Source organism: Pezoporus occidentalis, unplaced genomic scaffold (assembly GCF_034315485.1).
Source record: "Pezoporus occidentalis ecotype Australia unplaced genomic scaffold, CSIRO_AGI_Poc_V1 ctg274, whole genome shotgun sequence".
Classification (NCBI taxonomy): Eukaryota; Metazoa; Chordata; class Aves; order Psittaciformes; family Psittacidae; genus Pezoporus; species Pezoporus occidentalis.
This window is the reverse complement of record NW_026914653.1, coordinates 239,222-258,095: the sequence shown is the minus strand read 5'-3', so window position 1 is coordinate 258,095 and position 18,874 is coordinate 239,222. Positions and strand designations below refer to the sequence as shown.

Below are 18,874 nucleotides of genomic sequence, written 5' to 3'. Positions count from 1 at the left end.
CAGCCCTGGGCTGTGAGAGCCTCCCTCCTGCCTCTTGCAGCTCTTGCTGGAGCACTTGGAGTGCCTGGTGTCAAGGCATGAGCGGTCCCTGAGGATGACCGTGGTCAAGCGTCAGGCCCAGTCGCCATCCGGGGTCTCCAGTGAGGTCGAGGTGCTCAAGGCACTCAAGTCACTCTTCGAGCACCACAAGGCGCTAGATGAAAAGGTGAGACAGACTCTGAGCCCTCCTTCTCCTCCCAACCCTCCTCCTCCCTCCCACTGGATGCTGTTCTTACTGTTAAGCTGGGTGGTAACGTGGAGCCCCTCGGGAGGAAGCTTTCTGGATATCCAAAAGCTTCGGCACCCTCATTTTAGGAGCTGGTGGGGCTGCCAAGGGGATGCTGTGGGTTTGAGGCTGTTGGGGATGGGGAACTTGCTTCCCTGGGTGACTCGTGGTGATGGCGAGTGCTGGTGTTTGGTAACCTGGTTCAGTCGTTATGTTACACCTCTTGTTGTTCCTCCTGATTCATTTGCCTCAAGCATCTCCTTCCTCTGCTAAAAGATGTCCTCAGGCTGGCCTGGCCATAGGTCCCTAATTCAGCTTGGCTCAGGCTGTTCCTCACCAACTGGAGCATCCCTGAGCCTGTTCCCTGGATGTGAACTCACCTGAGCCTGGCTGCAGCCAGACAACAGGGTCTGGGAGCTGGTGCAGATCCTGGCCACCCACATCACAGATAAATGATGGCCTTTCCCATTGCCTTACCCACCTGCAGGTCAGGGAACGCTTGCGAGCAGCCTTAGAGAGAGTGGCAACCTTGGAGGAGCAGCTCGTGGATGCCCATCGGCAGGTAAGAGGTGTTTGGGAAGCCAACGCTGGGCCCTTGGTGGGCATCCACTGGGCTGGGACTGCGCCGTGTCCCGACTGTGAATTCCAGTTGAATTTGCTGGCATAGTCCCCACAAAACACGGTGCAGAGCAGAGAAATGGCATTTGGGCACTTTTAGTGTAAGGCTTTAACTCTAAACTTGCCATTCACATGAAGCATTGGCTGTGTTTAAGTGAATCCTCCCTGCAAAACAAAGAGGCTTCATCCTCCATCAGTGCTGAGCCTTCACAGCATCTCTGCCTTCCCTTTCCCCCTATCCCCCCGGTTCCTCCCCATCCACATCCACCAGGTGAAGGAAACCACCCCAAAGCCAGCTGCAGACCTGGGTGCTCCAGGGCTGTCCCCACCAGCAGCCAGTCAAGCTGGTCTCTTGTGTCCCGCATTGAGGAATCCCTGTTCTCATGCAGGTGGCAGCTCTGCAGCAAGGCGCTGTGCGGGAGGCCCCGCTGGGAGAGCGGGATGAAAGGGAGCCCAAGGAGCCAGCGCAGAAGCTTCCCTGGAAGGTGAGAGCCCTGGAACCCCCCGCTCTGACTACACTTACTGAGGCCATCGTGTCTTCAAACCCCTTGGGGCTGACTCCAGGGTGCTGGAAACCTTTTCCTCTGTCCCCTGGTTCAGTTCCCTGGGAAAAGCCCTTCCTGGTGGATACAGGCTGCATCTGAGCAGATGGGAGTTTGGGCTCCCGCTTGGATGCTGTGATTCCCAGGGATGCTTTGGGAAGCCCTCAGCCATCCCTATTCCACGTGAGAAGCCACATCCCTGTCTAGCAGAGCCTGTTGACAGGGGGTCCCCAGAGCCCCATGTCCCCCCTCCTCACCACCCCACTGGGTCCCTGCAGGGCCATGTTCCCCCCAGCATCCACCTCCCTCTCTGGTGCCTTGCAGCGGCTCTCCAACGGCTCAGTGCACCCGGATGATGAGGCAGGGCGGGTGGTGGAGCTGCAGGAGCTGCTGGAGAAGCAGAACTACGAGGTGGTCCAGGCCAAGGAGCGCATCTCTGCGTTGGCTGCCAGCGTTGCTGAGCTGGAGGAGGACCTCGGCACCGCCAGGAAGGATCTGATCAAGTCGGAGGAGATGAGCAGCAAGTACCAGAGGGACCTCCGTGAGGTTAGACCCTGCCCTCTCACGCTGCCAACCAAGCCTCTTGCAGAGACATCCACAGCAGCTTCCGCATGCTCTGGGCTGGGGAGGGATTGGAGCTTCTGTTGTATGCAGGGTTCCACAAAAGAGGCCACTGCCTTTGGGAGGTTGTCCCCAAGCCCATCAGCAGAGCATCCCTGCAGTTATAAGCAGACACTGAGGTACCCGGCTGTGCTGCAGCCCTGGGGCACTGAGCTGTGGCCATGCTGGAAGATGCTGCTGTGGTTGCTTGACTCTCCCTTTATCGCTCTGCTGTGAAGAGTGGAGCAGGGTTTTCATGGCATGCTTGGACTCAGGGCTGAGCGGCCCAGTTATTGCCAGGTTGGTGCTCACAGATCAGGGTGTGACAGCCCCATCACTTCCGCAGGCCCTGGCTCAGAAAGAGGACATGGAGGAGAGGATCACCACGCTGGAGAAGCGCTACCTGGCAGCCCAGCGAGAAGCCACCTCCATCCATGACCTCAATGACAAGCTGGAGAGCGAGCTGGCCAACAAGGAGTCTCTGCACCGCCAGGTACCGAGCCTGCACCCAAAGGCTCCCCATGACCCCGGGCTCTTGGGAGGGAGAAGTGGGTGCTGGGGACGGGACCAGCCTTGGTGCTGGGCACCCACCCTGCCCTGTCCCACAGTGTGAGGAGAAGGCCCGGCACCTGCAGGAGCTGCTGGAGCTGGCAGAGCAGAAGCTGCAGCAGACGATGCGGAAGGCGGAGACGCTGCCCGAGGTGGAAGCGGAGCTGGCTCAGCGCATCGCTGCGCTCACCAAGGCAAGGGCTGGGGCACCAGAGCCGAAGGGAGAGCAGGGACCAGGGGAGGAGGCAGGTCTCGCCACCCCATTGCACCATGGATGCCACCCTGCCCTCAGGGCTGTGCTGTCTTCTGCTTCCCCATGGCTGCAGGGACAATGAACTGGTTTTGAAGCTCTCCACGTGTCCTGCATGTATGGGGTTTGCTTCCTTCCCTCTGCTCCTTTCTCCAAGGCATAGATGGCCCTGTTGGGGTAGATGCCCTTTGGCTTGTGCTGGGATCACTCTGAGATGAGGAGGAAGAGGAAGGATCCAGGCTGGATGTGGGAGGGTGCAGGCCTGGAGGGAGGTTGGATACACCAGCCCTGCTCTTCCTGGGTGCTGCAGCAGGTGCCTGGTTCTGCACAGAGCACCTCCAGCTCCCATCACCTTGCTATCAGGGCTGATTTGGGCTCACAGCGCACAGCCAACCATGGCAGGGATGAAGGCAGTGGGAGAGAGCCCTCCATCCTGGGAAAGATTCAGATGCAGGGATGGAAGGAGGGATGCAGGAAGGTCTGCACGCTTTTGGGGAGCATCATCCAAGAGGGCTGCTCTGCTTTTCCCAGGCAGAAGAGAGGCACGGGAGCATCGAGGAGCACCTCCGGCAGCTGGAGAGTCAGCTGGAGGAGAAGAACCAGGAGCTGGCCAGGGTAAGGGGTGCTCAGCCTGGGCATGGGGGGTCCTGGTGAGTCCTGATCTGGTTAATTCTCCCCCATCCAGGATGTCTTAAACTAGAGCCACACAGGAGCTCATGACGCTCTGCTGTGATTTCCCTCTCTCCCAGGCATCCAAGCACTGCTGTTAGCGTGCCACATCCCTCCTCTCCCAGCATCACCCCTTGGGGCAAGCTGGGACCCCACATGCAGGGAGGAGAAGGGGAGGCTCCAGCACCATTTCCCCAAGCCTGGATCAGCAGCAGGATGAGACCGAAGGGCACTGGGAGCAAAGAGTGCTGCCCCTTAAAGAGACAGGGAGGCCAAGCTGATGGGTCATGGGCTGTGCAGTCCCTGCTGTGCTCCTTAGCCAGTGGCTGGGCTGTCCATGCAGGAGGTTGTGATGCTCGTTGCTCAGGTGGGATTGCAGCCCCTGGGAAGCCCCAGGTTGGTTTGGCCTAGGAGAGACCTTTGCAAATCCAGAGGATCAGCACCCATTGGGGTCTGGAATGTTCCCCCCAGTGTGGCTGTCGCTGGTTGCAGAGGTGAAGCTTCCCTGAGGGGCCGGCAGGACAGGAATCCTGTCCTCTCTCCTGTTCATCCCTGGCTGGGGAATGCAGAGCCCAGCAGAGCTGCAGCAGAGGGGCTGGTCTGCGCTGTGACGGGTGGGCTTGTCCCCAGCAGCAGGGACGGGGTGGCAGGAGGAGCTCATGTGTTGCTGTTGGCTCCTCCAGGCCCGGCAGCGGGAGAAGATGAACGAGGAGCACAACAAGCGGCTCTCAGACACCGTGGACCGGCTGCTGAGCGAGTCCAACGAGCGGCTGCAGCTCCACCTCAAGGAGAGGATGGCGGCCTTGGAGGAGAAGGTAGTGCTGGGGGTCCTCTGGGGGGGCTGAGGGGGATCTGCGTGGTCTGCAGCCCCTCTGGCGCAGAGCTTCAGCCACAGCACAGGGGTTTGGAGGTGCCTGTGCAGGGATGGAAAGATGGTCCTGTGCAGGGGTGGAGAGATGGTCCCGTGCAGGGATGGAGAGATGGTCCCATGCAGGGATGGAGAGATGGTCCCATGCAGGGATAGAGAGATGGTCCCGTGCAGGGATGGTGAGATGGTCCCGTGCAGGGATGGAGAGGTGGTCCCATGCAGGGATGGAGAGATGGTCCCATGCAGGGATGGAGAGATGGTCCCATGCAGGGGTGGAGAGATGGTCCCATGCAGGGATGGAGAGATGGTCCCATGCAGGGGTGGAGAGATGGTCCCATGCAGGGATGGAGAGATGGTCCCGTGCAGGGATGGAGAGATGGTCCCGTGCAGGGGTGGAGAGATGGTCCCATGCAGGGATGGAGAGATGGTCTCGTGCAGGGATGGAGGGATGGTCCCATGCAGGGATGGAGAGATGGTCCCATGCAGGGATGGAGAGATGGTCCCATGGAGGGGAGGACAAATGGTCCCATGCAGGGGTGTAGAAATGGTCCCATGCAGGGGCGGAGAAATGGTCCCATGCAGGGGTGGACAGATGATCCCATTCAGGGGTGGAGAGATGATCCCATTCAGGGGTGGACAGATGATCCCATGCAGGGGTGGACCGATGATCCCATGCAGGATTCCAGCTGGGCGCTGGGGCCAGTGGGAGCGCCAGGAAGTGTGCCCTGCATCACACCCAACACTGCCACTGCCTTCCACCTCCAACAGCAACAGGATTTGTCCTGCTCCACTCACTCACTTCCCTGTGTCTCTTCTGGCTGTCCAAGCAAAACCCTGCTGCATTTTGCAGGTGAAAAATGCAGTGTTCATCCTCTCCCACCTGCCCATCCCCTCCACATGCTGCCGTCAAACCTCCCTGTCTACAGCCCAAACTGCTCTGCCTGCTCCAAGCCAGGGAAGAGCCCATGAGCAGCTCCCAGCTCCCACCCTGGGGCACTGGGCTTTCCTTTGAGGAGCCAGCTGGAGTTGCTGCTGCTTCCCAGCATGAATGCGATTAGCTGGGAGAGCAGGTATCTCAGAGCAAGGATGAACCTCCCAGTGCCAGTGGGAGGTCAGGCCTTGATAATTCACCTCTTTGGGTTCCTGCAGGGACCAGGCTCCCCTTAGTGAGTCAGAGCACAGAGGGCTTGCATCCCCCAGCTGATGCCTCCAGGACTGGGTCTGTCTCTCCTGCTGCTCTGCAGCTCCTGTCCCGAACCAGATGTGGCTGTGCCAACGTGTCCAGGCATTCAGCAGATAGGTCTGAGCGGCTCCAGGTAAAGAGCAGGACCTAACACATGGGGCTGAGTCCAAATTTCCAGCCCAGCAAACAACAAGGACCAGAGTGGTGACGCATCATCTGCTCCTGCTGCTGGCACTGGCTCACCCAGAGCTTATCCAGGTCTTTGCAGGCAAAAGTGATCCAAAAAAGAGCACTAGATCAGGTAGCTGCAAACACATCTGCTTTTCCCCCTGCTTATTCGCTAGCTTAGATGTAGAGGACGTTTTTGCCCTTGATCCAGCTCAAGGAGTTCATCTCCTCTCAGATGCATTTCCTAATGTTGAAGCCCTGTCCTTCAAATCTCTAATCACCATGTGCCCGCCGTAGCCATAGCGCGGTGCTGGTGTGGGGCAGGAGCTGAGTGAGGGCAGCCCTGCTTGAGGAGCAGGGGATTTGCAGAGCAGAGCCATTCCCAGGTAGGTGAGGAGATGCTCGGTGGCCATCGCTGTCCTTCGTGCCAGGTGGTCCCATGCTGGCCATTCCCAGGAGGCCGTTTCCTAAATGGTCTCTCTTTTTCTTTCCTGTTTTTGTTCCCTTTTCTTTTGTTTCGTTTTCCAAAGAACACTTTGTTACAAGAGCTGGAAAATACCCAAAAGCAGATAGAAGAGCACCAGCACGACAAGGTAAATGCGGTTGCAGGGAGCCTGACCCAGTGACTGCGCTTCCTCGCTCCTAATCCCCAGCTAGTGGCAGTCCTGGCTCCTTAAGTCCCTAGTTTTGGAGGCGCTGGGATCCCAAAGCACCCAGCAGCAGGAGGCCCCAAACTAAGCCGTGGATGGAAGCTGCCCCCCACCCCTCTGGAGACCCCCGGTTCAGTCCCCTGACAGGCATGTTCAGTCCCATCTCCATGTTTCTATCCCGTTCATCCATCCCCAACTCCCTGAGGACAGCAGCGAGGCTGGGATGGCTTCACCTCAGGCAGCCACGTCCCCTTCGCTCCTGAGGCTTTCTCAACCCCCTCACTCCAGCTGGGGGAAGATCTGCTCCATGCCCAGCTTGCAGAAGGCCCTGTAGGTCTTCACATCTTCCTTGCTCTCAGATAAAGCATCCAAGTAGGGTCTGCAACACGAGTCCACCACGTTGGCCTGTGCTGGAAAGCTGGAGGGTTACTGCTTTTTGAAGCAATGGGAGTTTTTGGGATATGCCCTGTGTTTCATGCATGGTTGATTTCCCCCTTGCCCAGGGCCTTGCTCTCCCAGATGCTTCCAGCATCCCAATGTGGGCACTGCTCGTGCTTCCCAGCCATGGCTGCTGGGTTAGGGCTGGCTCCAGGCAGAGGCAAAGCTCCAAGACCTTCATGATGCTGCCTGCACTTTGCCCACCCTGGTTCAGCCTGTTTGTCCCTGGGACTGGATCCTGCTGGCCTGGAAGATCCATCTCCCTGCCTCCCTTCCCACTCACATCTCCTGTAGGACAGCACAGCCACGTAGTGCAGGCACAGGTTCCTGTGAGGATGGGACTGGCAGCAGGAGAGACAGGACCAGCAGTCCATTTGGCCAACTGATCCCTCACTGCTGGCCCCGCACATGCAGTGTGGAGCAAACCCAGAGCATCCCAGTGGGACTGATCTTCCTTCATCTCTCAAAGCAGCATCGCTTCGAGCACGCGTGTGTCTGTCTGTCTGGCCTGTGGTCACTTCCTCCCTTCGCGGCATCACCCCAGCATCGCCATTCACTGTCGCCTGCATGAGCCGTTTCTTTCCCGATGTGCCAAAGGTGCTTTAAACCTGGGATGGGGGTTTTGAAAGGAAATAGAAACCTGGGAATAGCTAAGGACGTGGATTGCCCCAAGCCTGGCTGCTCCTCAGAGCAAAACCAACCCCTGTCTCTTGTCTCACCCCGAACAGCGGCGGTTGTCTGATGAGATTGACAAACTGAGGCTGGAGGTTGATCAGCTCAAGACCAGAAGTGGGACGTTCGTGGAGAGCGTGCACACAAGGTAAGGGCAGAACCCCACCAGCCTCTGCTTGCACCCTGCACCCCTGGCTTTGGCCCCAAAATGCTGATGGCATCAAGCACGTCTGGTTTCACCAAGCTGCAGGGTGGTTCGTGCAGCAGGGACAGCTCCGGCTCTGCTGTCCCCACCGTGGGACACAGACTGTTGAGAATAGCCCAGCCCAACTGAACAGTCCAAAAGTTGCTCTTTTAAGGGCAAAAACCCACTGGGCAACGTTTCTTTTTCTGTACAAAGGACTTAGGGCTTAATTCTCTATGAAAGCTGGGTGTTCACCAAGCACCTTTCCCCTTGTGGTGTGCTGGGGATGGAGAAGGAGAAGCTCTTTTGAGGTGTTGCAGGCAAAGAAGAATGAACCCCCCTTTTTTACCCCTCCTTTCCACAATGGTCCCCCCCTGCCCTTTCACTTAAAGTCATCTGGGAGATGGGGAGCAGCCCAGAGCACCAGGAAGAGAGGTGAGTGCCTCAGGCCCCAGCCCCCAGCACTGACCAGGGGGCTAAAGCAGGGGGCTGGAATAGGAGGGTGACAGCAAAGTGTGCTGCTGCGGCCGCCTGGGACACAGCATCCTCTCCTGAGCATCGTATCTGTTGTGGATAGAAGAAAGAGGGAGAGTGAGGGAGAGTCTGTGAGGCCGGAGGGTAGCTGAGTGCCAGAGGAGCGTGTGTGGGACCTCTTTGTGTGGGGCTGTAGGAACAAGATGGACATTTGTGTTTAGCTTTGTTTCTGGGAGGAAATAGCAGCAGACAGCTTGAGTTACAGAGGGCAGAGTAATCCCCCCGCTGAAATGTCAGCTTTTGTCTGAGGCGCCTTTCTGTGGTTTTAGCTCAGGAGCAGCTTGTCAGTGGCTCCACAGCTTAAATCCCCTTGAAACTTGGGCTGTGCCTTCGTGTGCAGACACCAAGCTGACGCCAAGCAGAGCTGCTCCTGTCAGTGCCTTTGTCTGGCCTTGGGAGGATGCTGGGGCAGGGAGGCACCGCAAAGCAGAGCCACCGTGCTGGTAACCACTGGTCTGCCTTGGGCAGCTGCTGTTGTCCTCCTACATCAGAACCCCCTTGTGCTTCCCGTAGCAATGCCCATAGGGAATGATGACCCCGTGCTCTGGGAAGGCACTGGGCTCAGCTGTGGGGTTGGGTGTTCAGGGTGAGGAGGAGCAACCAGGCAACACGAAGATATGCATCGAGGACCACGGGTGGCAAAGAGTGGCCCTCATGTCCCATAGCTGCTGTGTTGCTCTCCCTGGCATGGGGACCTGCTCCCAAGCACCAGCCTGGGCATGGAGGACGATGAGGAAGTGCCAGGCAGTTTCTGCTGGAAGATCCCAAATGATGCCTATGGCCCTGCACTTGGAAGATCTGTTTCAAACGGGATTTTATTCAACATTTTTAACATGAAAATATTAAAGAAAACATAAAAAGGAGGAGAAAAGCTCCCTGGATGGCCCCTGTTCTGGAGCACGGGGATGGAGAAGGCAGGCACAAGACGTGCTGTACATGCGAGGTGCAAGCTGTTCTCGAGAGGGAAGGACAGGAGGGGACTGCTCAGCCCACGGCTTCACAGCAGACCCACTGCATAGGGTGTTTTTCTCCAGGGCTGGCTGCGTGCCCTGGTGGGTACTGCAGAGAAGGGGGAGGTAGCAGCAGGGCAGGGCCCAGGGCTGAGCTTCCTACAATCTGTGAGCTCATCTCCAGGGCGAGCATGGGGGGAATGGGGCACCTTTTTCTGGAGCCTTGGGTTTGCATCATTTATAGAATCCCAGAGTGGTTTGAGTTGGAAGGGACCCAAAAGCTCATCCAGTTCCAACCCCCTGCCACGGGCAGGGACACCTTCCACTAGAGCAGCTTGCTCCAAGCCCCATCCAACCTGGCAGGAGATGCAGAACAGGCAGGCATCACTGGGGTGGACATGCCAGGGTGGCCTCATCCTCCTCCTCTGTCCTCAGCCAGCCTGGGCTGCAAGGGGAGCAGCCTGGGGATGAGGGCATCCCTGCATGGAGCAGTGTCTGCAACAGGGCTCTCTGTCCACAGGTCCCATATGGGCAGCGCCACGGACCTGCGCTTCCCACTGAGTGCTGTGGTCCACGGCCCCGCTGAGCCCTTTGGGACAGCCCCAGGTCTGCCTCGGGCACAGAAGGGCCGATTTGCTGCCCGGCGAGAGGAGCCAGCCAAGGTAACCCATCTTCATGGGGTCACGTTGGGCTTGGGGTCTCCTCCTGCCTTGCATGCCAGTCTCCTGCCCTTGGGGATAGCATGGTAGGAAGGGTTTTTCCCATTGAGGTTGCATTGAGTTGTAACTGGTGTGTGGAGCTCTCCAGTTTGGCTTCTGGAGGCATGGAGTGCCATGTAGGACCAGTGGATCTTGTTCCCTCCAGGACTGGGAGCAGGCTCAAGCTGGCAGTGTCCTGGCCACGGGGCCTCACGCCTTCGACAGCGACCCGGAGATCTCTGATGTGGATGAGGATGACCGTGAGACACTTTTCAGCTCCATGGATGTGCTCTCCCCTGGTGGGCACTCGGATGCCCAGACGTTGGCCATGATGCTCCAAGAGCAGCTGGATGCCATCAACGAGGAGATAAGGTAATGACCATGGGCAAACTCCACCACTGCCTTGCTCTGAAGGGGCTCCAGAGGCATCAAACTTCCAGGCAGTGGGAGGAGGCTCGGATGCCCTAAAATTGAGATCTTGGTCCAGCTTCAGCCAGGGAAATGGCTCCACATCCTGCACATGGTTTATGTGGATCCTGATGGGTCGCTATAAGGATCCTGCTCCTACTATTCCTGGAGCTCAGGGGCTTGGGTCACAGCACCCAAGGTGCATCTCCCTCGGGCAGTGGGATGCGGTGGCTGACGAGGTGAGGAGCCAAGAGCCCTGAACCCTGCTGCTCCCCCAGGATGATCCAAGAGGAGAAGGAATCCACCGAGCTCCGCGCCGAGGAGCTGGAGACGCGCGTCACGAGCGGCAGCATGGAGGGGCTCAACCTCACCCAGCTCTGCAAGAGGGCTTCCATCCCCACCTCGCTGACAGCCCTGTCCCTGGCCAGCTCGTCCCCCCCGCTCAGCGGCCGCTCCACCCCGAAGCTGTCCTCCCGCAGCGCCGCTCAGGACCTCGACCGCATGGGGATCATGACGTTGGTGAGGAGGAGGAGTGGGGTGGACGTGGGGATTGGAGGGGGCGTGCGGGTGGCTGCTGGGGTGGGAGCGGTGCCTCTGCACCCGCACGGCTCTGGGATGGGCTCTGGGATGGGGGTGCCTGGCCCTGGGGTGGGGCGGGGGGGTTTCTCCATTAACTGCCCCCCTTTCTGTGTCTCTCTCGCTTTCCCCCTTGCAATCAGCCCAGCGACTTGAGGAAGCACCGGAGGAAACTGCTAGTGAGTGGCTCCCATCCCGTTGGTTTTTGTCCAAGCCCCTTTTCCAGCCTGCTCCTGGCTTTGTCCACACCAGGTCAGGGTGCAGCAGGCGCGGGATGGAGCTGGGGACCCCAGGGATTCAGCAGGAGGATCTTGGGGATCCCATAAGGTGCTTGGAGATGCGCTGGCTGGCAGCCTAGGGGGGTCTGGCAGGACATGGGGAGGTTCAGAAAAGCCACTGGGTCCTCAAACGTTGTGTGTCCCCTCTGGCGACTGGGTGTCTTTGGGACATTCCCATCTGTGCTCCTCAGAGCCCTCTGCTGAGGGCCAGCAGCTTCTGTCCTCACGCACTGACCTGGACCACGGGGCTGCATCCCCTCTCCTTCCTCTTCCCAGGATCTTGGCCATACGGCCACATCCTCCCCATCTGTTTGGGCATCTCAAGCCGTTGCCACAGCTCTAGTTGAGGCCAATCCTGGAGCGTGGCAAAGCCTCAGGGCTCTGGTGGCTCTTTTGGCCATGCCTCCGTGGAGCAAGAGAGAGGCAGGCAGCAGGGCAAGGATGGAGTTGGACTTTGGCCACCCAGCCTCATCGCTTCTCTGCCTGTTCAGTCCCCTGCAGCTCGGGATGAAAGCCGAGAGGATAAAACCACCATCAAATGCGAGACGTCCCCCCCATCCTCACCCAGAACACTGCGGCTGGAGAAGCTGGGCCACCCTGTGCTCAGCCAGGAGGATGGGAAGAGGTACGTGGAGCATCTTCGGGTCTCTCAGCAGTGCTTGCTCTGTCGGTTTGAGGATTTACGTGGGACTGTGGGGAGGGCTGGGGTTGGCCATGGGCTTGTGCTCTGCTCGGGAATAACCTGAAGGCTTTGCTGTTCCTCTCCCTCCTCCATCCCCAGCTCGCTGGAGGAGCAGGCCAGCAACCCCAGCAGCAACAGCAGCCAGGACTCCTTGCACAAGGGCTCCAAGAGGAAGGGGATCAAATCCTCCATCGGGCGCTTGTTTGGGAAAAAGGAGAAGGGTCGTTTGATCCAGCTGAGCAGAGAAGGGGCCACAGGGCAGGGTCCGTGAGCAGCCCCATTCCTGCGCGTGCCGGGCTCCTGGCCCTCTCTGGCATCGGGGTGCTGTTGGGGTGACCAGTGGAGGAGCAGGGACACCCCTGCGGCTCTGAGGATATTGGGACCACTGGCTCTGGGCAGTTGGGTCCTGGAGCTTCTGCCTTTTGGCCATTTCTGGCCTGAGCATGGTATCACTCGTGATGCTCTGCAAGAGCTGCGGTGAGGATAGTGACCCCCCATCACTGTGTCTTATCTTTAATGTCCCCAAATCTGCTTCCCTCCCCATAGGACCTTCTTGATTTTGCAGAGCCCATTGGTAGGAGCTGCTTTTCCACTCCTAAATCCTTCACTGCTTTGATGTTGAGCATTTTGAAATGGGAGGGATGGCAGGCTGGGATCCCCTGGAGCTATCCAGGGATGCAGGGGGGCTGTGAGGGTGGGTTGGAAACGGAGACTGTCACCCCCTGTACATCCTCAGCAACCTGGGATGGGAGCTGTGACGTTGCCCACTCTAGCCCTGGGGATGTCATGCTCACCCAGGGGACGTCACATTGACCCAAGGGTGTCTTGCTTGGCCAACAGTGCTGCTGACTGACGTGGAGGTGGGCATGCAGGACCCTCTGGGGCTTGGCAAGTTGGGTGCTCAGGCCGAGAAGGATCGTCGCATGCGGAAGAAGTGAGTGAACCTCCTTCCCCGTCCCAGCAAGGAAATGTCCTGCCCGATGGCCAAGAAGCCATGAATGGGAATTGTTGGAAAGACTTCTCATCTTCACCCTCTCTTGAGCCCTGTTAGCTCCTGTAGTGCTGTGCTACCAGCTGGTTCTTAGCGCCCATGGCCTGTTCCCTTTCAAGAGCTGCTTCCTTCCCTACAAGTGATCAGTGAATCACTCTGCCTCTGTTCCCTCCAGGCATGAACTCCTGGAAGAGGCTCGGAGGAAAGGATTGCCCTTTGCTCACTGGGATGGCCCCACTGTTGTCTCCTGGCTGGAGGTAAGGCAGAGCGTGCCCGTGCATCGTCTCCAGGCACTGATGGCTTTGCAGTTACTGCTGGTCTATAGTGTGCTCCCCTGGCAGTGGTACAGCACCCACAGTGCCACCATGCTTGGTCCATGCACGTGGTTGGTGGTTGCAGAACCTGGGGGTGCAGAGCAGATCCCCAGATCCCTCACATATTCCATTGAGTTGTGGTTTGAGTAGAGCTGTGAGCTGAAATCCTCAGTGGGTGCTGCATCCATCAGATCTAGCGATGCTGGGCTGCCCACGTGCCATCTGTGCAACAGAAAAGGAACCCCATGAGGCTCTTCAGCTTTGATACTAGGTTAGATCTGAGGCAGAAGCTCTTCCCTGTGAGGGTGCTGAGGCACTGGGTGCCCAGAGAAGCTGTGGCTGCCCCATCCCTGGCAGTGTTCAAGGCCAGGTTGGACGCAGGGGCTTGGAGCAAGCTGCTCCAGTGGAAGGGGTCCCTGCCTGTGGCAGGGGTTGGAGCTGGAGGAGCTTTAAGGTCCCTTCCAACCCAACCCATTCCATGATTCTATGACTCAAACAGGAGGGCAGGGGGGTCAGGGGAGGTGACCCATGCAGTCACTGGCTGTGCCCCATTGTGCAGCTCTGGGTGGGGATGCCAGCCTGGTACGTCGCCGCTTGCCGAGCCAACGTGAAGAGCGGAGCCATCATGTCAGCCCTGTCCGACACGGAGATCCAGCGGGAGATCGGCATCAGCAACGCTCTGCATCGCCTCAAGCTGCGGCTGGCCATCCAGGAGATGGTCTCACTCACCAGCCCCTCGGCACCACCCACCTCCCGCACCGTAAGTGCTGCTCCGTTGGCCACCAGGGAGTCAGGCAGGCACGGCCATGGAGGGTGTGATGTTCCCTCATGGACCAGTCAAACCACCAGGCGCTCGGCCTTAAGCACAGAGACCATTGATGGCCATCGAGTGTGAAGCGCTTTCCTGTCCTGAGGCAGCAGCAGATGCTCTTGTCCTTGCTCTCAGAGGCTGTCAGCAAGAGGCTGGCCCTGTTGAGCAGCCTGCAAAGAGCAAAGCTCAGGGGGTGCTTCCCTGGAGAGGAGAAACCCATCCAGCCAGCACGTGTGTGACTCACAGGGCTGGCTGTGCACAGCCTCAGTCATTGCAACTCAAGCCTTTTCCTGGGACTGTGTGAAATCCCTGGGGCAACTGGAGATCCCTGGATAGGGCATGGAGAGGATGGAGGGATCATGTCTTGTGCTGGTTCCCAAACCCCTCGAGGGTTTAATAGTGCCCCAGTAATGCCAAGAAGCATCTGTAGCAATGCAGCCAGCAAAAAGAAAGCCCCCAAGCGTGCTGTGTCCCCCTCAGATGGCCAGGGCTGGGGTCACAGCTCATAGAGACAAGCCTGCAGGCTCTGTGAGCTTAACACTGAAGTATAAAGGCAGCCAAAGGGCCTTGCTGTGCTCTCTGTGGCTGCACAGACAGCCCAGGTTCCCCATGGGCAGCGGGATGCCACGAGCCTGAGCTGCAAGGAAGCTGCGAGATGTCCCCAGTACAGCTCCAAGCACAAGGATGGCCCAATCCTCCATCAGCCTGCACCGGGCTTGGCTCCAGCGCGGTTGGGAATGAGGGCACAGCTCTATGGGGGTTTATCCTGACCTCTCCTCTCTTTTCCCTGCAGTCCTCTGGAAACGTCTGGGTCACCCACGAGGAGATGGAGAACCTGGCAACTTCCACCAAGACGGTGAGGCTGCCCGGCCCCGCTGCACGGCGTATCGGTTACTGCGCCGAGCTCCGGGCATGCGTTAACACGCTAACCCTGGAGGGGAAGGAGATCTCTGCTGCATCTCATGTGTCAGCTCTTGGCCAGCACCGTGCAGCTGCTTGGAAACCATCTTTCAACCTTTAATAGCCAACGAGTTCTAAAAGTGCCTTAAAACCCATCAGATGGGTTTGCCTTTGCCCCTGTGGGTTTCTAGAGTGGCTTGGCTGTGAGTTGTGAGTTAGAGAAGTGAAAGACAAAACCCAAGACAGATGCATGAGATTGAGTCCTGCATTGATCATTCTGCACTCAGAAAAGCCACTGTGGGATCTCTCATTGACACCCAAACATTGTCCCCACTGTCTGTCCCCTGACAGCTTGGGGTCCCTCGGTGGGATGTGGCTGTGCTCCCAAAACCTCTGACTCCTTTGGAGAGACGTAGCCATGCTCCCCTCTCTGGGGTTTAAAAGACCCCATGTGCCTGTCTCAGAGCAGGGGCAGCATTTTGGGTTTGTTGTTGTGTGAATTGGGGCATTTCAGTGCAGCTTTTGCCTGCTGGTTGGGTAGCACAGACCTGCAACCAGCGGGAGTCTTCTGGGAAAGGAGAGCTCAGAGTTGCAGCAGGGAAATGACACTTTCCCTTGGTCAGTTTTGTGGGCTTGAGCAACACCAGCACAGCTTGACAAGGGAGGAAATAGCTACAAAACTGGGTTGGGAAACCTCCTTTGGGGGTTGGGACCCATGAGCTGAAGCTTAGGTTTCTGTCTGCATCCATCCATCTTTGGGGACACAGGAGTTACCATTTGGTACCCATACTGGGACACGAGGATGAGCAGGGGCTGGAGCACCTCCTGTATGGAGGCAGGCTGAAAACACTGGGGCTGTTCAGCCTGGAGAAGGGAAGCTGCATGGAGACCTCAGAGCAGCCTCCACTATCTGAAGGGGGCTACAAGGATGCTGGAGAGGGACTCTTCATCAGGGACTGGAGTGACAGGACAAGGGGTGATGGGTTCCAACTGAACCAGGGGAAGTTCAGAATAGCTATAAGGCAGAAGTTCTTTGCTATGAGGGTGCTGAGGCGCTGGAATGGGTTGCCCAAAGCAGTGGTGAATGCTCCATCCCTGGCAGTGTTCAAGGTGTTCAAGGCCAAGGTGTTTCCAACCCAAACCGCTCTATGACTCTGTGATATTTCCCAGGAAAGATGTATGATGACCCTGAGTGTCTGCCACTGTGCCTTTATAGCTCAGTTCACGGTGCAGAACCGCCAGGTACTGACTTGACTTGTCCTTTCTATTGACATGCTGCATGTGTCACACTTAGGACACAGAGGAAGGCAGCTGGGCACAGGTGAGGTCCCCGTGTCACCCTTCTCCGTGGCGGTACGTGGGGTGGATATGGATGGGAGGGAGAGCTGGACACCATGGGGCACCGGGGAGATGAGCTTGGGGCATCAGTATTGAGCACATCCTTGTTGGTGTCTGAATCTGCACCCTATGGTTGCTCCTCTGAGCCAATTTCCAAGTGCAGGGTGGTCCTGAAGCTACTGAGGACCAGTGCCTTCTGCTTCAGGCAGAGTGACTTCTTTTGGGACCTCCTCTGCAAGATACTGAGCCTGTATTAAAACCCCCACCCAAGAGTGACCAGCTGCCCTGCATGGGGGGTTTCTAGCTGGACAGACATTTGGTTTTCACCTTTTTTTTAGTCCCAAATTCAGGATACAGATCATTTTCCTGAATGGAAAAGGTGGGAGGAAAGAGCCCTGATTTGATCCATCTCTTCTGCTTTTATCACTCTCAAATGACTTCTGGTGGATTTTATTTCATTTTCAGACCCAGAATCAGCTTGCAGTGAAAGAGTGAAAAGGAACTGATGCTTTTCTGCCCAAAACTGACCTTTTGTTTCATTTTGAAGTCATAAAGTAGATCTTTTGGTGATTTCTGACCTTCTTAAAAACCAGTGTGGGATGCACTGAAACCTTTGTCTTGGTTGTTTCTGGATGAAGCTGGTCATAAAGTCCAGCTATCCCTACACTTGCTTTTTGGCTACTGCCTTGTCCCCTTGAGGGACACAGACCATGGCCAACAGGACCATTCCCTTCAGCACAAAGTAGGGTTAAGCTGCTCTGACCTGTGTTTGGTCCTCAGGACAGTGACCCCCAGTCTGCAGCACTGAATTGTCACTTGTCTCCTGGAGTCTGCAGCTCCACCAAGCCCTGGTTTCTCTCTAGTTTTTCCCTTTGCTTCCCCGCAGACACTGGCCTATGGGGACATGAACCACGAGTGGATTGGCAACGAGTGGCTGCCCAGCTTGGGTCTCCCACAGTATCGCAGCTACTTCATGGAGTGTCTCGTTGATGCGCGGATGCTGGACCACCTCACCAAGAAAGATCTCAGAGTGCACTTGAAGATGGTGGACAGCTTCCACCGGTGAGTCCTGTCCTCCACGAGGTCCCTGGGGTGCAGAGCCTGCACAGGGAGCACAGGATGGGGCAGTTTGAGGGATGCTCCCCCATTTTGGCCAGCCCTATTGCTGGAGGGTGGCACTTCTAGGCTAAACCCTGACCCATGGGGCTGTGTCCATGGACCTGCCAGGTCCTTCACACTCCTCCAGTCTGGAGCAATCCCCATTGGTTCTCCGTTCCTTCTCCAGCCACCAAGCTCAGTGTGTCCTTATTTGAATGCAGGCAGGTAGAACACGGTAAAACTGATGGTGTTGGGAATTACCATACACAGGGAGGGACATTCCCCTTTTCCAGCTGAGATCTTCCCTTTGGGTTGTGTCTGTCCTGACTCAACCCTGAACCAAAGCATCCTTCAGGCACAGGGAGGGCAAGCAGGGAAGTGGGTCCCTCCAACCCACCTGGCCCACGGTGCTGAGCCCTCCTGAGGGTTGGTGATCTCGTGTCCCTGCAGCACCAGCCTGCAGTACGGCATCATGTGCCTGAAGAGGCTCAACTACGACCGCAAAGAGCTCGAGAGGAGGCGAGAAGAGACCCAACACGAAATCAAAGGTCAGCAGCCACCTTGCACCATCCAGCTCTGGAAAAAGGAGATGAGAAACCTCCCAAGAGATGCCCAGGGATGGTCCTTTTCCTATCCCTTGTTTTAACACAGCATTTGTCTTGAGTGTGAGGTGTCCCTGCCCACGGCAGGGGGGTTGGAACTAGGTGATCTTAAGATCCTTTCTAATCCAACTATTCTATGATTCTATAAAAGCCTTATTTCCGAGCAACCCTGCCCCAAGGGGGGACCTCCCTGCAGTTTTTCCCAACAGACTGCTCCAAGTGCCTTTGTGCAGCTTTACCCCATGGGGAGGGAAGGTGTCACGACAGAAAAGAGCCACTCTGATCATCGGGTCATCTTCTGCCCATTTCCGATGCTCAGGACGTGGCTTGCTCAGCCTCCCCTTCCTCACTGCCCGTCCTGAGATTCCCTACACATCTGCCTGCTGCTTGGATTGCATCTCATTATTGATTAATGCCCCTAATTACAGCAGCAGCCGGGGGTTCTTAGGATTAATTTTCACAGTTGGTTTCTGCCTGTTAGCTCAGCATTGGGTTTGGTAAATGGAAGTGAGCTGCTCCTGGTGCTTGAGCACCCGGTATTGATGCTGGCTTGGCAAGGGGAGTCCCAGGCTCATCCTGGGGCAGTGCAAAAGAGCTCCATCAGGTCCCTGCACAAGGAAGAGCACGGTCTGAGCTGGCCCTGAGACGTGCCCTCGCTCTTTCACAGACGTGTTGGTGTGGACCAACGACCAGGTCATTCACTGGATCCAGTCCATCGGGCTCCGCGAGTACGCCAACAACCTGGTGGAGAGCGGCGTGCACGGGGCGCTCCTGGCCCTCGATGAGAACTTCGACCACAACAGCCTGGCTCTCGTGCTGCAGATCCCCACGCAGAACACCCAGGTGAGAGCAGGCACCTCGGGGTGTCTCAGAGGAGGGTGCCCAGCGTGGGACACGGCTGCGGGGGGACTCCAGCGGGGCCACCGGCTCAACTCTGCCTTCCAAAGCAGAGCGCTTGGATGGTGCATGGGCTTTTTTCATCTCATTCTTGGGGTGGGAGCTTGGGCTGGAAACTGTTTTCATCAGTGGGGAGCGCTC

General features: G+C 57.5%; 1 protein-coding gene across 6 annotated transcripts in view; it reads left to right on the top strand.

Moving 5' to 3' along the window:
• Positions 1-18,874, top strand: part of PPFIA4 (PTPRF interacting protein alpha 4) — a 53,223-nt gene that overhangs the window by 30,743 nt on the left and 3,606 nt on the right. For 2 of the 6 annotated variants that reach the window (XM_062624882.1, XM_062624883.1), the window contains exons 4-27: positions 41-205; positions 753-827; positions 1,273-1,368; positions 1,750-1,971; positions 2,372-2,518; positions 2,634-2,768; positions 3,356-3,439; positions 4,177-4,308; positions 6,243-6,305; positions 7,529-7,620; positions 9,661-9,802; positions 10,005-10,210; positions 10,525-10,765; positions 10,966-11,001; positions 11,592-11,725; positions 11,882-12,045; positions 12,623-12,716; positions 12,949-13,030; positions 13,647-13,847; positions 14,692-14,754; positions 16,093-16,119; positions 17,023-17,198; positions 17,685-17,782; positions 18,504-18,679. In XM_062624882.1, the coding sequence (XP_062480866.1) occupies positions 41-205; positions 753-827; positions 1,273-1,368; positions 1,750-1,971; positions 2,372-2,518; positions 2,634-2,768; positions 3,356-3,439; positions 4,177-4,308; positions 6,243-6,305; positions 7,529-7,620; positions 9,661-9,802; positions 10,005-10,210; positions 10,525-10,765; positions 10,966-11,001; positions 11,592-11,725; positions 11,882-12,045; positions 12,623-12,716; positions 12,949-13,030; positions 13,647-13,847; positions 14,692-14,754; positions 16,093-16,119; positions 17,023-17,198; positions 17,685-17,782; positions 18,504-18,679 (3,051 nt within the window). The remainder of the gene's footprint in view (positions 1-40; positions 206-752; positions 828-1,272; positions 1,369-1,749; positions 1,972-2,371; positions 2,519-2,633; positions 2,769-3,355; positions 3,440-4,176; positions 4,309-6,242; positions 6,306-7,528; positions 7,621-9,660; positions 9,803-10,004; positions 10,211-10,524; positions 10,766-10,965; positions 11,002-11,591; positions 11,726-11,881; positions 12,046-12,622; positions 12,717-12,948; positions 13,031-13,646; positions 13,848-14,691; positions 14,755-16,092; positions 16,120-17,022; positions 17,199-17,684; positions 17,783-18,503; positions 18,680-18,874) is intronic. The other 4 variants (XM_062624886.1, XM_062624885.1, XM_062624884.1 and 1 more) reach the window with 4 other exon arrangements.